Below are 15,824 nucleotides of genomic sequence, written 5' to 3'. Positions count from 1 at the left end.
TCCTGCTCTCCTGGTATCTTGTTCTTGCTTTTAAAACTGTGCTGGACTAAGTGTGCAGCCTGAAAGGGCTGCAGATAACACCTTAGTCTACCAGTAGTGACAAGGACACTAGTAAAATGCTAGTGAAAAATCTAGTGTAGAACTAGAGAAGAATCAGTCAGAAAGAAGAATAAGGACAGAGAAATTTTCCCTTTTTGTGGGATATATTGCTGTTACCTCTCTGTTTTACAATTGCTTTTGCTTCCTAACTGTGAATAAATACTGTGATGAGTAAGTGTTCCCTTCATTTTTTGAGCAGCGTCAGGGTTCCTGCTGGTCCTTAAAAGGTCTTAAAATATGTCTTAAAGTAAAATATGGGTTATTAAGGTCTTAAATTTACTGTAAATTTGCTGTAGGTATTACATTTTCAGACAGTCTGTTTAATGCCAATGGAAAAGGTTGGCGGAGCACTAGCTAACATTATCAGCAAGCTAGCGAGAGAGAGAGAACTAAGCTTAGCAGAAAGCTAGCTAATGTTATTGGAGAGAGAACTAAGGTTAGCGGAAAACTAGCTAGCATTAGTGGCAAGTTAGCTAACATTTCCGTAGAGGGAACTAAGGTTAGCGAAGAGCTAGCTATCATTAGTGGGAAGTTAGCTAACATTACCAGAGAGCTAGTTAACATTACCAGAGAGCTAGCTAACATAACCAGAGAGCTAGCTATAATTACCAGAGAGCTAGCTATAATTACCAGAGAGCTAGCTAACATTACCAGCTAGCTAACATTACCAGAGAGCTAGCTAACATTACCAGAGGGCTAGCTTACATTACCAGAGAGCTAGCTAACCTAACCAGCTAGCTAACATTACCAGAGAGCTAGCTAACATTACCAGAGGGCTAGCTTACATTACCAGAGAGCTAGCTTACATTACCAGAGAGCTAGCTAACCTAACCAGCTAGCTAACATTACCAGAGAGCTAGCTATAATTACCAGAGAGCTAGCTATAATTACCAGAGAGCTAGCTAACATTACCAGAGAGCTAGCTTACATTACCAGAGAGCTAGCTAACCTAACCAGCTAGCTAACATTACCAGAGAGCTAGCTAACATAACCAGCTAGCTAACATTACTGGGGAGATAACTAACAGTAGCAACAAGCTAGCTAAAATTAGTAGGGAAGGAACTAAGACTAGCAAAGAAATTGTGACTACATTTTTGGGTCTTATATTATATTTATTGAAGTCTTAAAAAGCATTAAATTTGACATTTTGACTTTTAAAATGGTGCAAGAACCCTGAGTGTATTTTCAGAAGTTGTGAGAGTGATATTGTCTTTATTTTGCTGTGGGACAGTGTAGAGCCTATTGCAAGTATGTTTTTTTTTTTTTTTTTGTCTTTTATGCCTGGTTTGACAAATTAAACCTTAGCCTAACTAATCCGTGTTGTTGTTTTGTGTGTGAGAAACATTAATTTGGACTAATTCTGAGAATCATATTTAGCGCCTAACCTTGTCTAACATGCTGGCAGAAGTTACTTTGCTTGAGTGTTCTTTGCTGATGTTTTAAACAGACCATACGATTGATGCCTGGGATTATCACTTACAGACTGTGATAAAACACATACATGAGCTGTGTTATCCATCTACTTAGACAAACTAAGTGTGTGATTTGTATATCTATGTGGGAGGACCCTTATCAGGTCTCCATCAAATCAGTTCTGAATTGGGATGCCCTGATACATTTTTTTTTTGCCCCACAATTCAATCAGATTACCTTAATTCCTGTGTTATGGAAAGCTAAAATGAGCTTTTATTAGCTTTAACTTAATTTTTCCACCTTAATAAATGCTGCAGCCTCAGCAAGCTACAACAAGCTAGCTAGCTACTGAGACAAACTACTAATGATTTTTTAATTTTTTATAAAGAAAATGGCCATAAAACATTAAAGTACACATTAGTATATTATATAGGGGAAAAATAGGCATTATCATATTTTTTACAAGTTAAAAATTGTGTTGCCATCTTGCCAGTGGTTCTCGTAAACCTTTGTTTTAGGTGTGCCTCTGAAAAACATCAGTTTGAAGGGTCATATAGCCCTAACACTTCACATAGTAACATAGTAAAGTCACTGGGGGTGAATTAATGAGGCCAAGCCATCATATTCTTGATTGGGAACCTTACATAAACAAGGAAAGAATGTCAGGAATATCTGCCAAATTAGCAAAGTAGTTCTGTATTAAAAGGCCTGCTCACTGGTGGGGACCCTTATTCACCCTCCACCCTAACACCAGAACAACAACTAAAGTAAATCAACACAAATAAATACAAATGCCTACTGAATATACCAACCCAAACATCACAAAACCACACAAATAACCCCAGCTGAGAGAAAAGTACAGAAACTAGATCTGATCGGGACATCCCTCTTCTGAATATATATATATATATATATATATATATTAGGGGTGTGTTAAAAAAATCGATTATTCGATTTAAATCGATCCTCATTTGAATGATCCGATATCGATTTATATAAACCCGAGATCGATCTTTATAACTAGCCCCTTTTCCCCGTGTATGCGTAGCTTTAACGTCTCGCGTAGATCTCGCGAGACCATCCTTTTTTTCCGAGCAGCGCGCTCTGGCTGGGGTGATCAGTTAAGCATGGCTGAAGCAGGAGTGCAGGCGCCCAAGAACCTGAAGGCAGACGTGTGGTTGCATTTTGGATTCAGAAGCTATGGCGGTAGGGAAGAGCTGGATAAAAGCAAAGCTGTGTGTAAACTGTGCAACAAGGAGCTGAAATATTGTGGAAATACCACAAATCTGAGAAATCATCTAACGCGACACCATCCTGATACTCAGAAAACGGCAGAACCCACACAAACTCCACTAGAGAAAGCATTTGCGATGAAACTACCTTCAAGTTCTCCTCGTGCTAAAAAAATATCTGAAGCTCTGGTAACATTTATATGTAAGGATATACGTCCATATATACCTATTCCACTTTCTGAAAATCCACTGACATGGTGGAGGCTGCATGCAGGGGAATATCCCCTTTTGGCTCGCCAAGCCAAACGTTATCTCTGTATCCCTGGGACCAGTGTCCCTTCTGAGAGAGTTTTCTCAACAGCTGGGGACATTGTTACTGCCCAAAGGAGCTGTCTCACTCCCCAACATGTGGATCAGCTCCTTTTCCTGCAGAAAAATCTCTAAGATGTAAGAGAGCAGTAATGAGCAGTAATGAATACTGTAAACATAATGTGCATGTTTAATGTTTTGTTACAAAAAACGGTAATTTGCACTTTAACAGGCCATTAAAATCTTTCAAGGCCTTTTCTGATATTGCAGCTATGCACAGCCAAATATATGTTTACATTACATGTTTATTGTTATAATGTGATGGATACATTAAATTATATTTAAAAAAGAATGTAACTTGTGTTGAGTGTTCATAATATAAACTAATATTTTAATAATGAAATTTGAGTGTTCCTTGTATAATTACATTTCATATTCAAACTACAATTTTTATGGTAACTGAAATGTCCCTAAATTAATCGATGTTGAATCGAGAATCGAATCGAATCGAAAATCGATTTGAAAATCGAATCGAGACCTTGTGAATCGGAATCGAATCGAACTGGGAAATCAGTGATGATACCCACCCCTAATATATATATATATATATATATATATATATATATATATATATATATATATATATATATATATATATATATATATATATAAATATTATACAACATATTTAAAATAAAATAAAAAAAGTTATGTTTTAATACAATATGATTTGATTATTAAATAATCTTGAAAATATTTGGTTGCAATCTGTTTTTCTCCAGTCTGCAAAAAAGGTCAGCAGTGATCCCAGTCCCCTGGTCCAGTTTAGAGTTGGACACAAGACCTTTGAGAGCAAGGTAAGTCTGTATACATGCAGAGATTACTGAGTACGTACAAGGGTTGTTTTTTTGCAGTTTAAATGCACGGAATATTTTACACTTTATTTTTAATTTTTGTCTTCATGTAATTTTTTTATATATTTTTTGTTACACTTTTTTGTACAAAATCAGTAAAATCAGTCTTCGTAAGTTACTGTCTATGAAAGAGACAAAAGTTTTTAGATGTTTTCGTTTGTTTTGTTTGACATTCTTACATGTATACTAAATAAAACTTTAATATACACTTTTTATTTTTAAAAAATGTTTTGACATATCATAAATTGCCTGTATCAAAAAAATACCTCAAAATATGACTGTATCATACACTCCTCCTTGTACCTACTGTTTTAAAACAGACCTTAAACCTTCATTTTTATATTTGTTTGTTTCTTTCTTTTGTTCTTTCTTTCTTTTCTTGTGTTCTGCTCCTGATAGACTCGTTATAAAACCAATGAGCCTGTGTGGGAGGAGGCCTTCACATTCCTAATACACAACCCAAAGAGTCAGGAGCTGGAAGTAGAGGTAACACATCTCACACTCAGCTGTAAATAAAATAAATACAATAACACTAGATTAATTATATTGATTGGGCTGTTGTGTGTTTTTCCCTGTATTTGTGCGTCTGCAGGTGAAGGATGAGAGGCACGAGTGTTCACTGGGCACCATGACCCTGCCCCTGACTCAGCTTCTGGAGGCAGAGAATATGACCCTCAGTCACAGGTTCCCTCTGAAGAGCGCAGGACCCAGCGCTACACTGAAAATGAAGATGGCTCTGAGGGTATACTTATTATAGAATATATAGATACAGTGGTATAAAAAAGTTTGGGCACCCCGGTAATTTTCTTGATTTTCCTTTCTAAATCATTGGTTGTTTGGATCAGCAATTTCAGTTAAATATATCATAGAGCAAACAAAACAGTGATATTTATAAAGAGAAAGGACGTTTATAGGATTTACAGAAAGTGTGCATTAATCTTCAAAGTTGCTATAATCTGTTGGAATCCAGCTCTGGAGCTCCATCTAGCAGCTGGACAAGGAACTGCAGTTAACTGAGACCAAACTGCCCCATCAGTGAACCACACAGCAGCGCTGCAGTATATAAACCTTAGCTCCCAAATCGGATCGGCTAAATCAAAGAAATATACTGATATACTACTGATATGTAGTCAATCGACCCTCCCATTTCGACTAATTACACTCTCTATAATAAAATGTGTGATTGAATAGTGTGTTTACTGGCAAAATCTGCATCAGTGTGTCATTTATCACAATAACAAATGTATCACTATGCCGTAAAATATTTTCATATTGCCCAGCTCCAACTGATAATTGTCAGTTATAGCTTGTTAAGGTTTTAATATAGATATAGTATATTAACACCTAGCCAAACAGAGCAGCTACAAACAGAGCAGCAATGGAACTGTTTTAACTCGTTTTTTTATTACTCGTTTTATATTATTCGTTTTTATAACCAAACAGATCATACTTTCTTGTCCTCTTTAACTCAAAACCTTTCAATAAACAGCGATAATGGAACTGTGGTATAATCGCAATAATACACTTATTGCTCGTTCTATAACGTCTAATATGGGCACTGCTGGGCTGCGGTTGTAGGCACGAGGCCACAGGCAGTATTACCCTCTCATGTATTATTGCTTAATAATACCATTGCATTACCCTATTTTAATATAGTCAGTCTGGCATCTTAGGCCTCTGCATTATTTAAGGCAGAACGTAGAAATTTGAATAAGAAGCTAGCTAATAGCTTACAGCAACTCCCAATCACTAAGAAATTAAGAATGAATTAAGAGTAATAACTAAAAACTAATTGCAGCATTTGTTTCTTTAAAAGCACAGTTTCTGAATGTACTTGGTAAGCATTAACTGGATTTGTGTGTGTTTGTGTTTCAGATTCTTAGTTTAGAAAAGTCTTCATCACCACCAGACCTTCCCTCCTTAGTCCAGGTTCGCAATCGCAGTTCCAGCATTGCTCCACAAACACCTAATTCCAGTGCTCTCCAAAACTCCTCAAATTCCAGCACTACCCCTAAACCCACAGCCTCCGGTGTTGCTCCAAAGCCTCTGTCCCAGGCTCCGTCCCAGCTTCCATCTCAGATTCCATCCCAGCCTCCGTCCCAGTCTCCGCCCCAGCCTCCATCAGTTCCAGAGCCTCTCAAGTCTGTCCCTGAACACATGGCGTTAGTGGAACCTGTCTCTAACAGCACACCGTCAGAGGATTCACCCAGTCGTCTGGCAGATACGGGCAGAAGCGCGTCTAACTTGGCGATCTCAGGCTCTCGGCTGAACCTGAACAACAAAGAGCCAACACCCAGCATTGCTTCTGACATCTCCAACCCCTGCGCCACTGAGGAGCTCCAGCAACGACTCAAACAGCTGGAGAAGTAAAGAAATGCACATTCTTAAAGTTATACATATAATTAGGCAATAATATACTCGAGTTTGGGCTATAATGTGTAATATTGGCACTGCCGTGCTGCTCTACAACTGCAGCACAGCGGTGCCAATATTACAAGTTATAGAACGAACCTCGAGTGTATTACTGAGATTATACCACAGTTCCATTATCACTGTTTATTGAAAGAGTTTTGAGTTAAAGAGGATGAGAGAATATGATCTGTTTGGTTATAAAAACTCCTCAAGTTAAAATAGTTCCATTACTGCTCTGTTTGTAGCTGCAATGTTTGGCTTGTAAGCGCTGTATCATTGCTAGATTACCTGTATGTGGCGGAGTCATACATGGAGAGCTTCAGTTACAGTGTTTTACCGGCTGATAATAATGGCACAAAATCATATAATGTTTCTTTTATATACCTCTCTTCATCAAACTTATTTAAAGATACACAAATCATTGCAGATACACTTCTCTCAGACACAAATTAGGATTGAGGATTCTTATGTCTTCAGCAGTTGAGGTCTTCCTTGGCCTACCAGTCCCTTTGCAGTTAATGATCTTTCCATTGATCTGCTCTTAATGATATCCCACACAGTTGATTTTGATCATCCAAGGTTTGAAATATGTGTCTAATGTCAGCCTTATAATTGTTATTTCTATGACTTCTGGAACTTAGAAGCACTCCTAGGTATCTTATGCTTGCACTAATGAAACAATAGAACACATTCAACTAATCATAAATACTGTACATGAGGGCGCTGAGGGGTCCAGCGGTCTAAAGTGCTGCCACTGTGATCGGGATATTGCTGGTTCGAATCCCGGTCCTGCAGATTGCCCTCAGCTGCCGGAGCCCAAAAAGAGCACAATTGGCCTTGCTCTCTCTGGGTGGGTAGATGGTGCTCTTTCCCCTCATCATTTCTAGGGTGATGTCGATCAGCACAAGGCGCCTGTGAGCTGATGTATCAGAACCAAGTCGCTGTGCTTTCATCCGAGCGCACTGTGATGCTACTTGGCAATGCTGCATCAGCAAATTTCAACAAATTTTAACTTGAACTAAATGTATCTAAAATGTGTGTTTTAACGAAGTCTGATTGGACCAGAGATGTGTCTTGTTTACTAACCATGAGAGTAAATGTGTAAATGTGTGTTTATTCCACAGTGGTTCCTCTCTCAGTCACTGTCCCCTGGGCCAGATTCAGCTGACCATCAGACACAGCTCCCAGAGAAACAAGCTCATAGTGGTGGTACACTGCTGCAGGTAACACACACACACACACACACACACACACACACACACACACAGCTCCAAAAAGAACAAATTAGAAAACAATATAGTAAATGATTAGTATAAAATGATATAAAAAAATGTTGCGCATACACAAATGCATTACTAGGTATATATATTTGAGTAAAATGAACATTGTTGTTTTATTCTATAAACTACAGACACATTTCTCCCAAAGTCCAAATAAAAATATTGTCATTTAGAGCATTTATTTGCAGAAAATGAGAAATGGCTGAAATTACAAAAAAAAAGATCTTTCAGACCTCAAATAATGCAAAGAAAACAAGTTCATATTCGTAAAGTTTTAAGAGTTCGGAAATCAATATTTGGTGGAAAAACCTGCTTTGTAATCACAGTTTTTATGCATCTTGGTATCATGTTCTCCTCCACCAGTCTTACACACTGCTTTTGGATAACTTTATGCCTTTACTCCTGGTGCAGAAATTCAAGCAGTTCAGTTTGGTTCGATGGCTTGTGATCATCCATCTTCCTCTTGATTATATTCCAGAGGTTTACAATTTGGTAAAATCAAAGAAACTCATCCTTTTTAAGTGGTTCCTTATTTTTTATTTTTTATTTTTTTAGAATTGTACGTTTGATATTGTATGTAATTGTAGATGATCAAGCAGCTTTTTTAGTTGTCTGGAATAAAAAATGCTGGATTATTCAAAAGCATATTGTAACATAAATCAACCCAAGTTTCACTTTTTTTTTTATAGTCAGTGTTTGACACTGGGGCATTGGGAGATGTATAGTATATCTTATCATAATAAATGGGTGTATTTGTAACGTTGCTGTGCTCTTTTTAATTCCAACAATAAAAACAGGTGCATTAGATCCAGGTTAATGTGTGTTTGTTTTCACAGGAATCTGATCGCTCTATCAGAGAGTGGTTCTGACCCGTACGTGCGTCTGTATCTGCTGCCGGATAAGCGCCGGTCTGGACGTAGAAAAACTCGCACAATGAAGAAAAACCTCAACCCGACCTACGACGAAACGTTAGTCCCCTCTCTGCTTTTTCCTCTCTTCTCCTGTTTCTCATATTTATTTTACTGTAGTTTCTTGATTTTCTTGAGGTTATATAAATACTCAGCATCGTGCTCTTTAGTGGTTCGACTGATTTTTCTATACAGTAAATTAATGCTGAGAGTTTTCTGTGTGCAGGTTTGAATTCAGTGTGTCTCTGGTTGAGCTGCACAGGAGGACTCTGGACGTGGCCGTGAAGAATGGAGGAGGAATTCTGTCCAAACACAAAGGATTTCTTGGCAAGGTAAGAGTGGGGAATATCATTCTAGTTTGTCCAAATCTGTAGTGCAATACTGTAAAACAGTATTTCTACCCAGAATTACTGTAAAACAAACTTGACTCAGAGACACCTACTTTTTGTTGGGGCACTAATTGCTGCTCATTGACTTTAACAGCTTCAGGAGCTTTTTTCTTTTATTAAAATCATTGTTTAATTTTCGAAAATGCACCAAAATAATTTTTGTCCAAAAGTGAACAAAATTAAACATTTGGTTGGAGGCCAATTAATGTTTTTAACATGTTTTAATTAAATTTGTTCACAACTGAATAAATGACATAGCTATTGCAAAATTATTGATTGGATATTAACACAAAAAATTAAGACGAACAAAGCACAATACATGTATTTCAGTACAGTGCTATTCTACTGATATATATATATATATATATATATATATATATATATATATAACAGGGCTCTAGACTAACAAAATGTTTGACTGTATCACATTTAACACTTTATTGCTGTTCATATAGGCAATATTTACTTATAAATGATTAACGTTCATTCTGTGTTTGAAATAATTCCACAAGCAATGTAAAGTACTGAAAGAGTGTTGGTGCTTAAAGTGCTTCACTGAGCTGAAATTTCAACCATCCAAAATTAAATGAAATAAAAAGAAAAACTAAGTGCAAGAGTTTTAATCTCGTAGCTCAGTGTCCTCCACTGCGGTCACATGCCCCTCGGATGCCAACTCCTGTAGTTTGTCCTTCTCAATACACATCAGTGCTGGAGTATATCACAAAAATGTATATCACAATGTATTTCTTAATTTAGGTTGATAAAATATTATTTCGATATCGATATGAAGAGTATAAATGCCACCACCTGTGCTGTAGCTACATCATTACACTCTGACACTGCCAGGATATGAAAGCCTACTGGCGTTCTGTGATGAACATCAGTCAGTAACAGATGCTGTGAAAACTGTATCTCTTACACAACACTACACCAATTATTATACTATGGTGTTCCTTTATTTTCACACAATTATCAGAACTTTCTGCTCCCTACTTTATAAAAATAGCCTCGTTACTCTTATTTAATTTCAGCTCGTTTTCATTCCGGCTTCTCATCGTTCAATAAAACCTTTATCCAGATAAATCTCTCCATCCTGATAGAGTGAATCAGGCCGATAATACTTGCTAGCGCTGTTAGCGGCTAATGCTGCTCCAGCAGGGGTAGCCGGCATTAGCAGCAGGCTACAGGCCGATAATACTCACCTCTGAACAGAAATACAGCTAGCGCGGTTAACGGCTAATGCTAACGCTGCTCCAGCAGTGCTAGCCGGGGTTAGCAGCAGGCTACAGTCTGATATACTCACCTCTGAACAATGAAAGAGGTAGTGCTGACTGGTAAACTTCATAAGATGCCCTGACAATTTTAAAGGATTTTAGGTGCGCCTTATAGTGTAAAAAAATATATATATATGGTTACATTGTTATTAGGGCTTTTAGAAAAATGGGGTGTTAGTGCACTATAGGACCCTGTGGATTGGCCTAATCTATCTTTTTCTTTTACTTTTATACTTTAAGTAGTTCTGAAACCAGTACTTTTTTCAGTACACTTTTACTTAAAGAGTAAAAATGTCTACAGAAGAATGTTAAACCCTAGTAAACCCTATACTTCTACCTACAGAGTAATGAATGTAAATACTTTTCACACATTTGTACATTTATAATAACTTGCCATGTGCAGTAGCTACCCTTAATTAGCCAGTCTATTCAGTGTGTTTCATATTGTGTTTGTGTTCATTTTTTAGGTGCTGGTGGATTTGACTTCAGATGACATATCAAAGGGCTGGACCCAATGGTAAGAAATGAATCATTCTGCATTTCGTTCATATTGAAAACTTCAGAACATTTAAAATCCTCTGTTTTTTGTGTTAACTGAAGAGTGTAACAGTGTTTTACTGTGTGTTTGTGTGTTTGTGTTGTGTTTTGGTAGGTACGATCTGAGTGCAGACGGATTGAGGAAAACGTTGATTTAATCAGAAGAGACGATCACGACCCCGCCTTCAGAAACTACAGCTCTGTGCATGAGAGCGTCAGCCGTATTGAAGTGTTCTGTTTTTAGCGGGGGGCGCGTTCTGTACATGTAATATATGACCTTTTTTTTTTTAATGGGGAAGTTTTTATTGAGGAGACCTGCAGAGCAAGAAATGAATGTTTTTGCATATTTGTTTAGGTTGCTCGTGGGCGTGTGGGGTTAATTTGTGCAATAGAAAAAGGAAAATTGAACTTTTATGGGTTCAGACGATGGATTATTTGTTAATCTGTTTGTTTATTGAGTGAGTGAGCGAGTCAGAGAGTAAAACAGTAGCAGTTTTAGGTTAGAGCAGGGTTAGAGAAGTATATGCAAATATTAGGACAGGTCTGTATTTAAACTATGTCCAGCACTGAGTGCTTGGACCCCTAATCACCCCAGTTTTGCTTTTTAAATCAAAATAAATAAAACGACTTAATATAAACCAAACGTACAAAATATAAATTCATAATGGTAACAGTCGAAGCCAAGTGTACATGTGCAGGCAGCCATGAGAGTGTATTGTCTTAAACCAAAAATGTACAAAAAAAAAATCTATCTGTTATCTGATAGTTTGCACTTTGTTGTGTGTGTGTGTGTGTGTGTGTTTGGGGATGTTCACCTGTATTATGTTATGTTATACTCATGGTTCTGTATATTTTGATATTTACCATATATATATATATACACACACCACAATCCTTCTCATGTTATTAAGCTCATATTAAGCATATATATGAGTCTTACTGCTGCATAAACATACATGTATCATATACCTTATGTTCGCCTTAGGATCCCGTAGGAGCAGAGCACCTGTAAAGGCCTTTGTTAATGCTGAAGGTATATTGCTATTGTAGATATGAGACCAAACCTCAGTCCTTTTATCTCTAATGAAGCAGATCCTGCTTTCCCTTTAAGCACCTGTGGACTAAACTCTCCTCAGTACTTCTTACTGCAGCCAAGCTCACTTGTTTCATCCTGTTTTTATTATCTTTATCAGTAAGGGATTTGTTTATTATATTGTTATTAATAATTATGCAAAATGACAAGCTTGCCTTTAAGCTGTATGTATGTATATGTATGTATGAGTGTCTGTGTGTGTATGTGTGTATGTGTGTCTATATATATATATAGATATATATATATTTCCTGTGCCTTAGGCCAGGGTAGGTGTGTCAGATGAGCTCCAAAATTAAAAAAAAAAAAAAAAAGAAATGATAAAACTTCTGTCAGTGGTGTTTGTTGCCATCTGATACACTTTTCCCGATCAGAGATGCCTACAAATTTCAACCTTTTCCTTCCAATGGCACTTCTATATGACTGTCTATGGAATCACACAGCAGGTAAAAGTAGCCCTAATCTGATTTTCTCATAAAATCTGATGGTTACTTTAGGCTTTTCACACAGTGTCATCTTTTTAATTTGACCAATATCCTGAACAGTTCTTCTAAACTAAAGCTCATGCTCTCGAAAAAAGCAACGCTTCATGTGAAGTTTCGGTTTCATCCTACTCAGAATACAATCGCTTGAGCTATCAAGGAGTTCCAGCGTCTAACAACTGTACTTATTACCGAGGATTAGCTTAAACAAATTTTATTTGTCCTCCATTTCTTAAAATTTTGTTTTTAAAATCGTTTTTTTTTTTGTGCCTACTAAATGAGTTTAACCCCTTAACAGGCCAGGTTGAGGATTTGTATTCAAACATTACATAAAAAGCTTTCATGTTTGATAAGGAACAAGCATAATTGTAATTGTAATAGAAAATATAAATATATATATATTTAAGTAAAACTGCTAATTTCTAAATATAATGAATAAATTGGCTTTTTCCTGAACTTCATTTTAAAATCAATATTTTCCTGAATAGAAATAAAACAGTTTATGTCCTCCAAACCTTAAATTTTATGTTTGTCTTGTTTTTTCATCTATTTTTAAACTTTGAATTTGTGTTGACTCCTGTTACTGATCTGGAATTATTAAGTGAAGAAGAGAGAAAACAGGCAGCTTCTCCAAGTGTCCTGTAAGAGATTTCAAATCCCTCGAATTTTCAGAGTGTACATAAATAATTTTACTGAAGAAAAAAGGGTTTTGTGTCACTTACACCTGTAGCCAGTATACAGGAAAAGGCATGTTAAGGGGTTAAACAGAGACATTAGTCCAAATGTTTGATGTCTGTTACCTTTATCTTGCCACTGAAAACCTTACTCACCTCTGTCGTCCATTTTCCCTTATCCTCTGGGCAAGTTTTTTCTTCTCCTTAAAGTAAAAGTAGGAAAAATTTGCATCATTACAAATCAGATCTGTGTCCGATTTTAAAACCACATATTGAATTCAGTTTCAGTGTGTATTGTTGTTCACACTGCCACCCCACACAATACTTTTTTCAATAAAAAAGATTATATTTTGGACACTTTTACCTGCTGTGTGAATGTACCCTAATTTTCAATATTATTGTGTCTATGCAAGTCAATGTTTATGGTTTTAAATTGAGATAAAAGCCAAATGTTAATAGTTGGTCAATGTTTTACTCAGATCACAGTGAGAACAGATACAGAGAAGTACAAATTCCTCTTCAGTCTGTAGCCGGCTGGATGCTTTCACTAGAGGCCTGGCTATGCGACGATAACACCTCCATATATATATACACAGCTGTTTCAGAGAATCACTCATTGCATTTACCAAACTTATATTGGAGCACAGCAGCAAAGTGCACTGGGCTTAATGTGTGTGTGTGTGTGTGTGTGTGTGTGTGTGAAAGAGAGAGAGAGAGAAAGTGAGAGTTTTTGCCTACTGTTTTAAATAATAAATGTATGCTCTATGCAGCGAATCAAGTGTCTTCCTGTATTTTCTTCTTATGTCACTCTTCACATTTCATAATACCACAATACACTCCAATACAAAATCAATAACACACCTCAGATTACTGCAAAACCTCATATTTCTGCAAATATTTATTATTAGCTTGTATTGGTATCATATATTTCCTCTGCAAGGTAGTTTGGGTTCTATGCCATATTGCAACACTTCCTTGGCCTGACCACTTGCCTGTTTTATTGTCGATGAAGCATACTAATGCATCTCAAATTATAAGATCGTTGAAAAGCAGAAGCAATTTATTTCAGTAATTCAGTTGAAAATGTGACTCATATTATATAGATGTTTCACACACAGAGTGATCTATTTTAAGCTTTTATTTTATTGTTGATGATGATTACGGCTTACAGCCAATGAAAACCCAAAAATCAGTGTTTCAGAAAATCAGAATATTATATAAGACCAATTGGTACTTTTGGCAGTGTGGGCAGTGTGCCAAGTCCTGCTCGAAAATGAAATCCGCATCTCCATAAAAGTTGTCAGCAGAGGGAAGCATGAAGAGCTGTAAGATTTTGTGGGAAAACAAAACTGCACTGACTTTAGACTTGATAATAAAACACAGTGGATCAACACCAGCAGATGATCAGCATGTCTCTCCAAACCATCACTGATCATCAGTAAATTTTACATTTCATTTGTAAATTAAGGAAGCAGAGTCTGGAGGAAGAGTGGAGAGAAACACAGTCCAAACTGCTTGAGGTCTAGTGTGAAGTTTCCACCAATCAGTGATGGTTTGGAGAGACATGTCATCTGCTGACAACTGTTTCCAGAAGACTTTAAAATGAAATGAAAATGAAATAAAAAGGATTTTTATTGTCTGTAAGCCATAATTATCAACAATAGAAGAAATAAATGAATAGATCACTCTGTGTTTAATATATCTTTATGAGTTTCACATTTTTAACCAAATTACTGAATTGCTTTCTCCTACTTTGTACAGTTTTCCTCAGTGAACTTACATATACCCTTACATTCAAACCACTCCTGCTTGTTTTTCGTCTGTTAGCATTACAAAATGAAAGTCAAACTAATTGTAAATCTAATAATTAATAAACAGTTGATATAAATTTGACATAACATTTGTTCTCAAAGCCACACAATGTCTGGAATCATGTTTAATATATTTCAGCTTTAAATATTTGTAAGAAATAAAGGTATTAAACTGAGTTACGATGGATTCTTTTGTGATATTCATCCACATAAGACGTGTCAATTAAAATATATTTAGTCTATAGTTTTTTTTTTTCAAAGATCATTCCCAAGAAAGCCTTGTGTTTTATGTGGAAGTTTCTTTTTGTGTTTCTGTGGATGAAGTTCAGGATAGTTTGTCTTTTGGTCCAGTTTATAATCATTAAGGGAAAGATGAATTCTCCCAAAAAAATCTACAGGATAATGTGAGATTTACTGTACATCAGCTGAAACTGTGTAGAAGTTGGGTTATGCCACAGGACAATGACTCAAAACATTGGAGCAAGTCCACAACAGAATGCCTGAACAAAAACTAAATCTACTATTTGGAGTGGCCAGGTCTGAGCCAGATCTCAGATTCTGATGATTGACAGATGTATACTTGAGACTGGAATGTTAAAAGCAGTTTGTGTGATACAGGTAGACTGCTGACAGCAGCAGCATATCTATACATTATTCAGTTTTGATAAAATCACAGTGTTGATGTGTTTTTTGTGCATGAAGCTGAGGACAGTATGGCAGAGCAGCTTTAATTCTTAACTTTTGGTTCCCCCTGCTGGTGGGATGTATAGTAGGCTATGATGTGAAGTTTCTCTTTACACACATCATTCCAAAAGGCTTCAGGTTCCTCGAGGTATCAGAAAACGAGCTGTGGATATTTTTTCCTTAAGCTTAAAATTTGACTACCATGTATTCCAACTTCTGCCTAACAACTCCAGCACACATTGATCCTGTGGGCTAATTGTGAGCAATGTAGCCAGTCTTCAAACAGGCTCAATGTAGGTTTCCAATGAAACAAAAC

General features: G+C 36.6%; 1 protein-coding gene across 3 annotated transcripts in view; it reads left to right on the top strand.

The window, feature by feature from the left end:
- Window positions 1-13,787, top strand: part of esyt2a (extended synaptotagmin-like protein 2a) — a 76,685-nt gene extending 62,898 nt beyond the window's left edge. For all 3 annotated transcript variants that reach the window (XM_007232166.4, XM_007232169.4, XM_007232168.4), the window contains 9 exons: window positions 3,836-3,910; window positions 4,367-4,453; window positions 4,560-4,709; window positions 5,843-6,333; window positions 7,504-7,602; window positions 8,496-8,627; window positions 8,794-8,899; window positions 10,698-10,747; window positions 10,883-13,787. In XM_007232166.4, the coding sequence (XP_007232228.3) occupies window positions 3,836-3,910; window positions 4,367-4,453; window positions 4,560-4,709; window positions 5,843-6,333; window positions 7,504-7,602; window positions 8,496-8,627; window positions 8,794-8,899; window positions 10,698-10,747; window positions 10,883-10,925 (1,233 nt within the window). In that variant the 3' untranslated portion in view covers window positions 10,926-13,787. The remainder of the gene's footprint in view (window positions 1-3,835; window positions 3,911-4,366; window positions 4,454-4,559; window positions 4,710-5,842; window positions 6,334-7,503; window positions 7,603-8,495; window positions 8,628-8,793; window positions 8,900-10,697; window positions 10,748-10,882) is intronic.
- Window positions 13,788-15,824: the final 2,037 nt, after the last annotated feature.

The sequence above is a fragment of the Astyanax mexicanus genome, chromosome 4, assembly GCF_023375975.1.
Source record: "Astyanax mexicanus isolate ESR-SI-001 chromosome 4, AstMex3_surface, whole genome shotgun sequence".
Classification (NCBI taxonomy): Eukaryota; Metazoa; Chordata; class Actinopteri; order Characiformes; family Acestrorhamphidae; genus Astyanax; species Astyanax mexicanus.
Note: the sequence above shows the minus strand (reverse complement) of the source record. Positions and strands in the feature narration are given on the sequence as shown.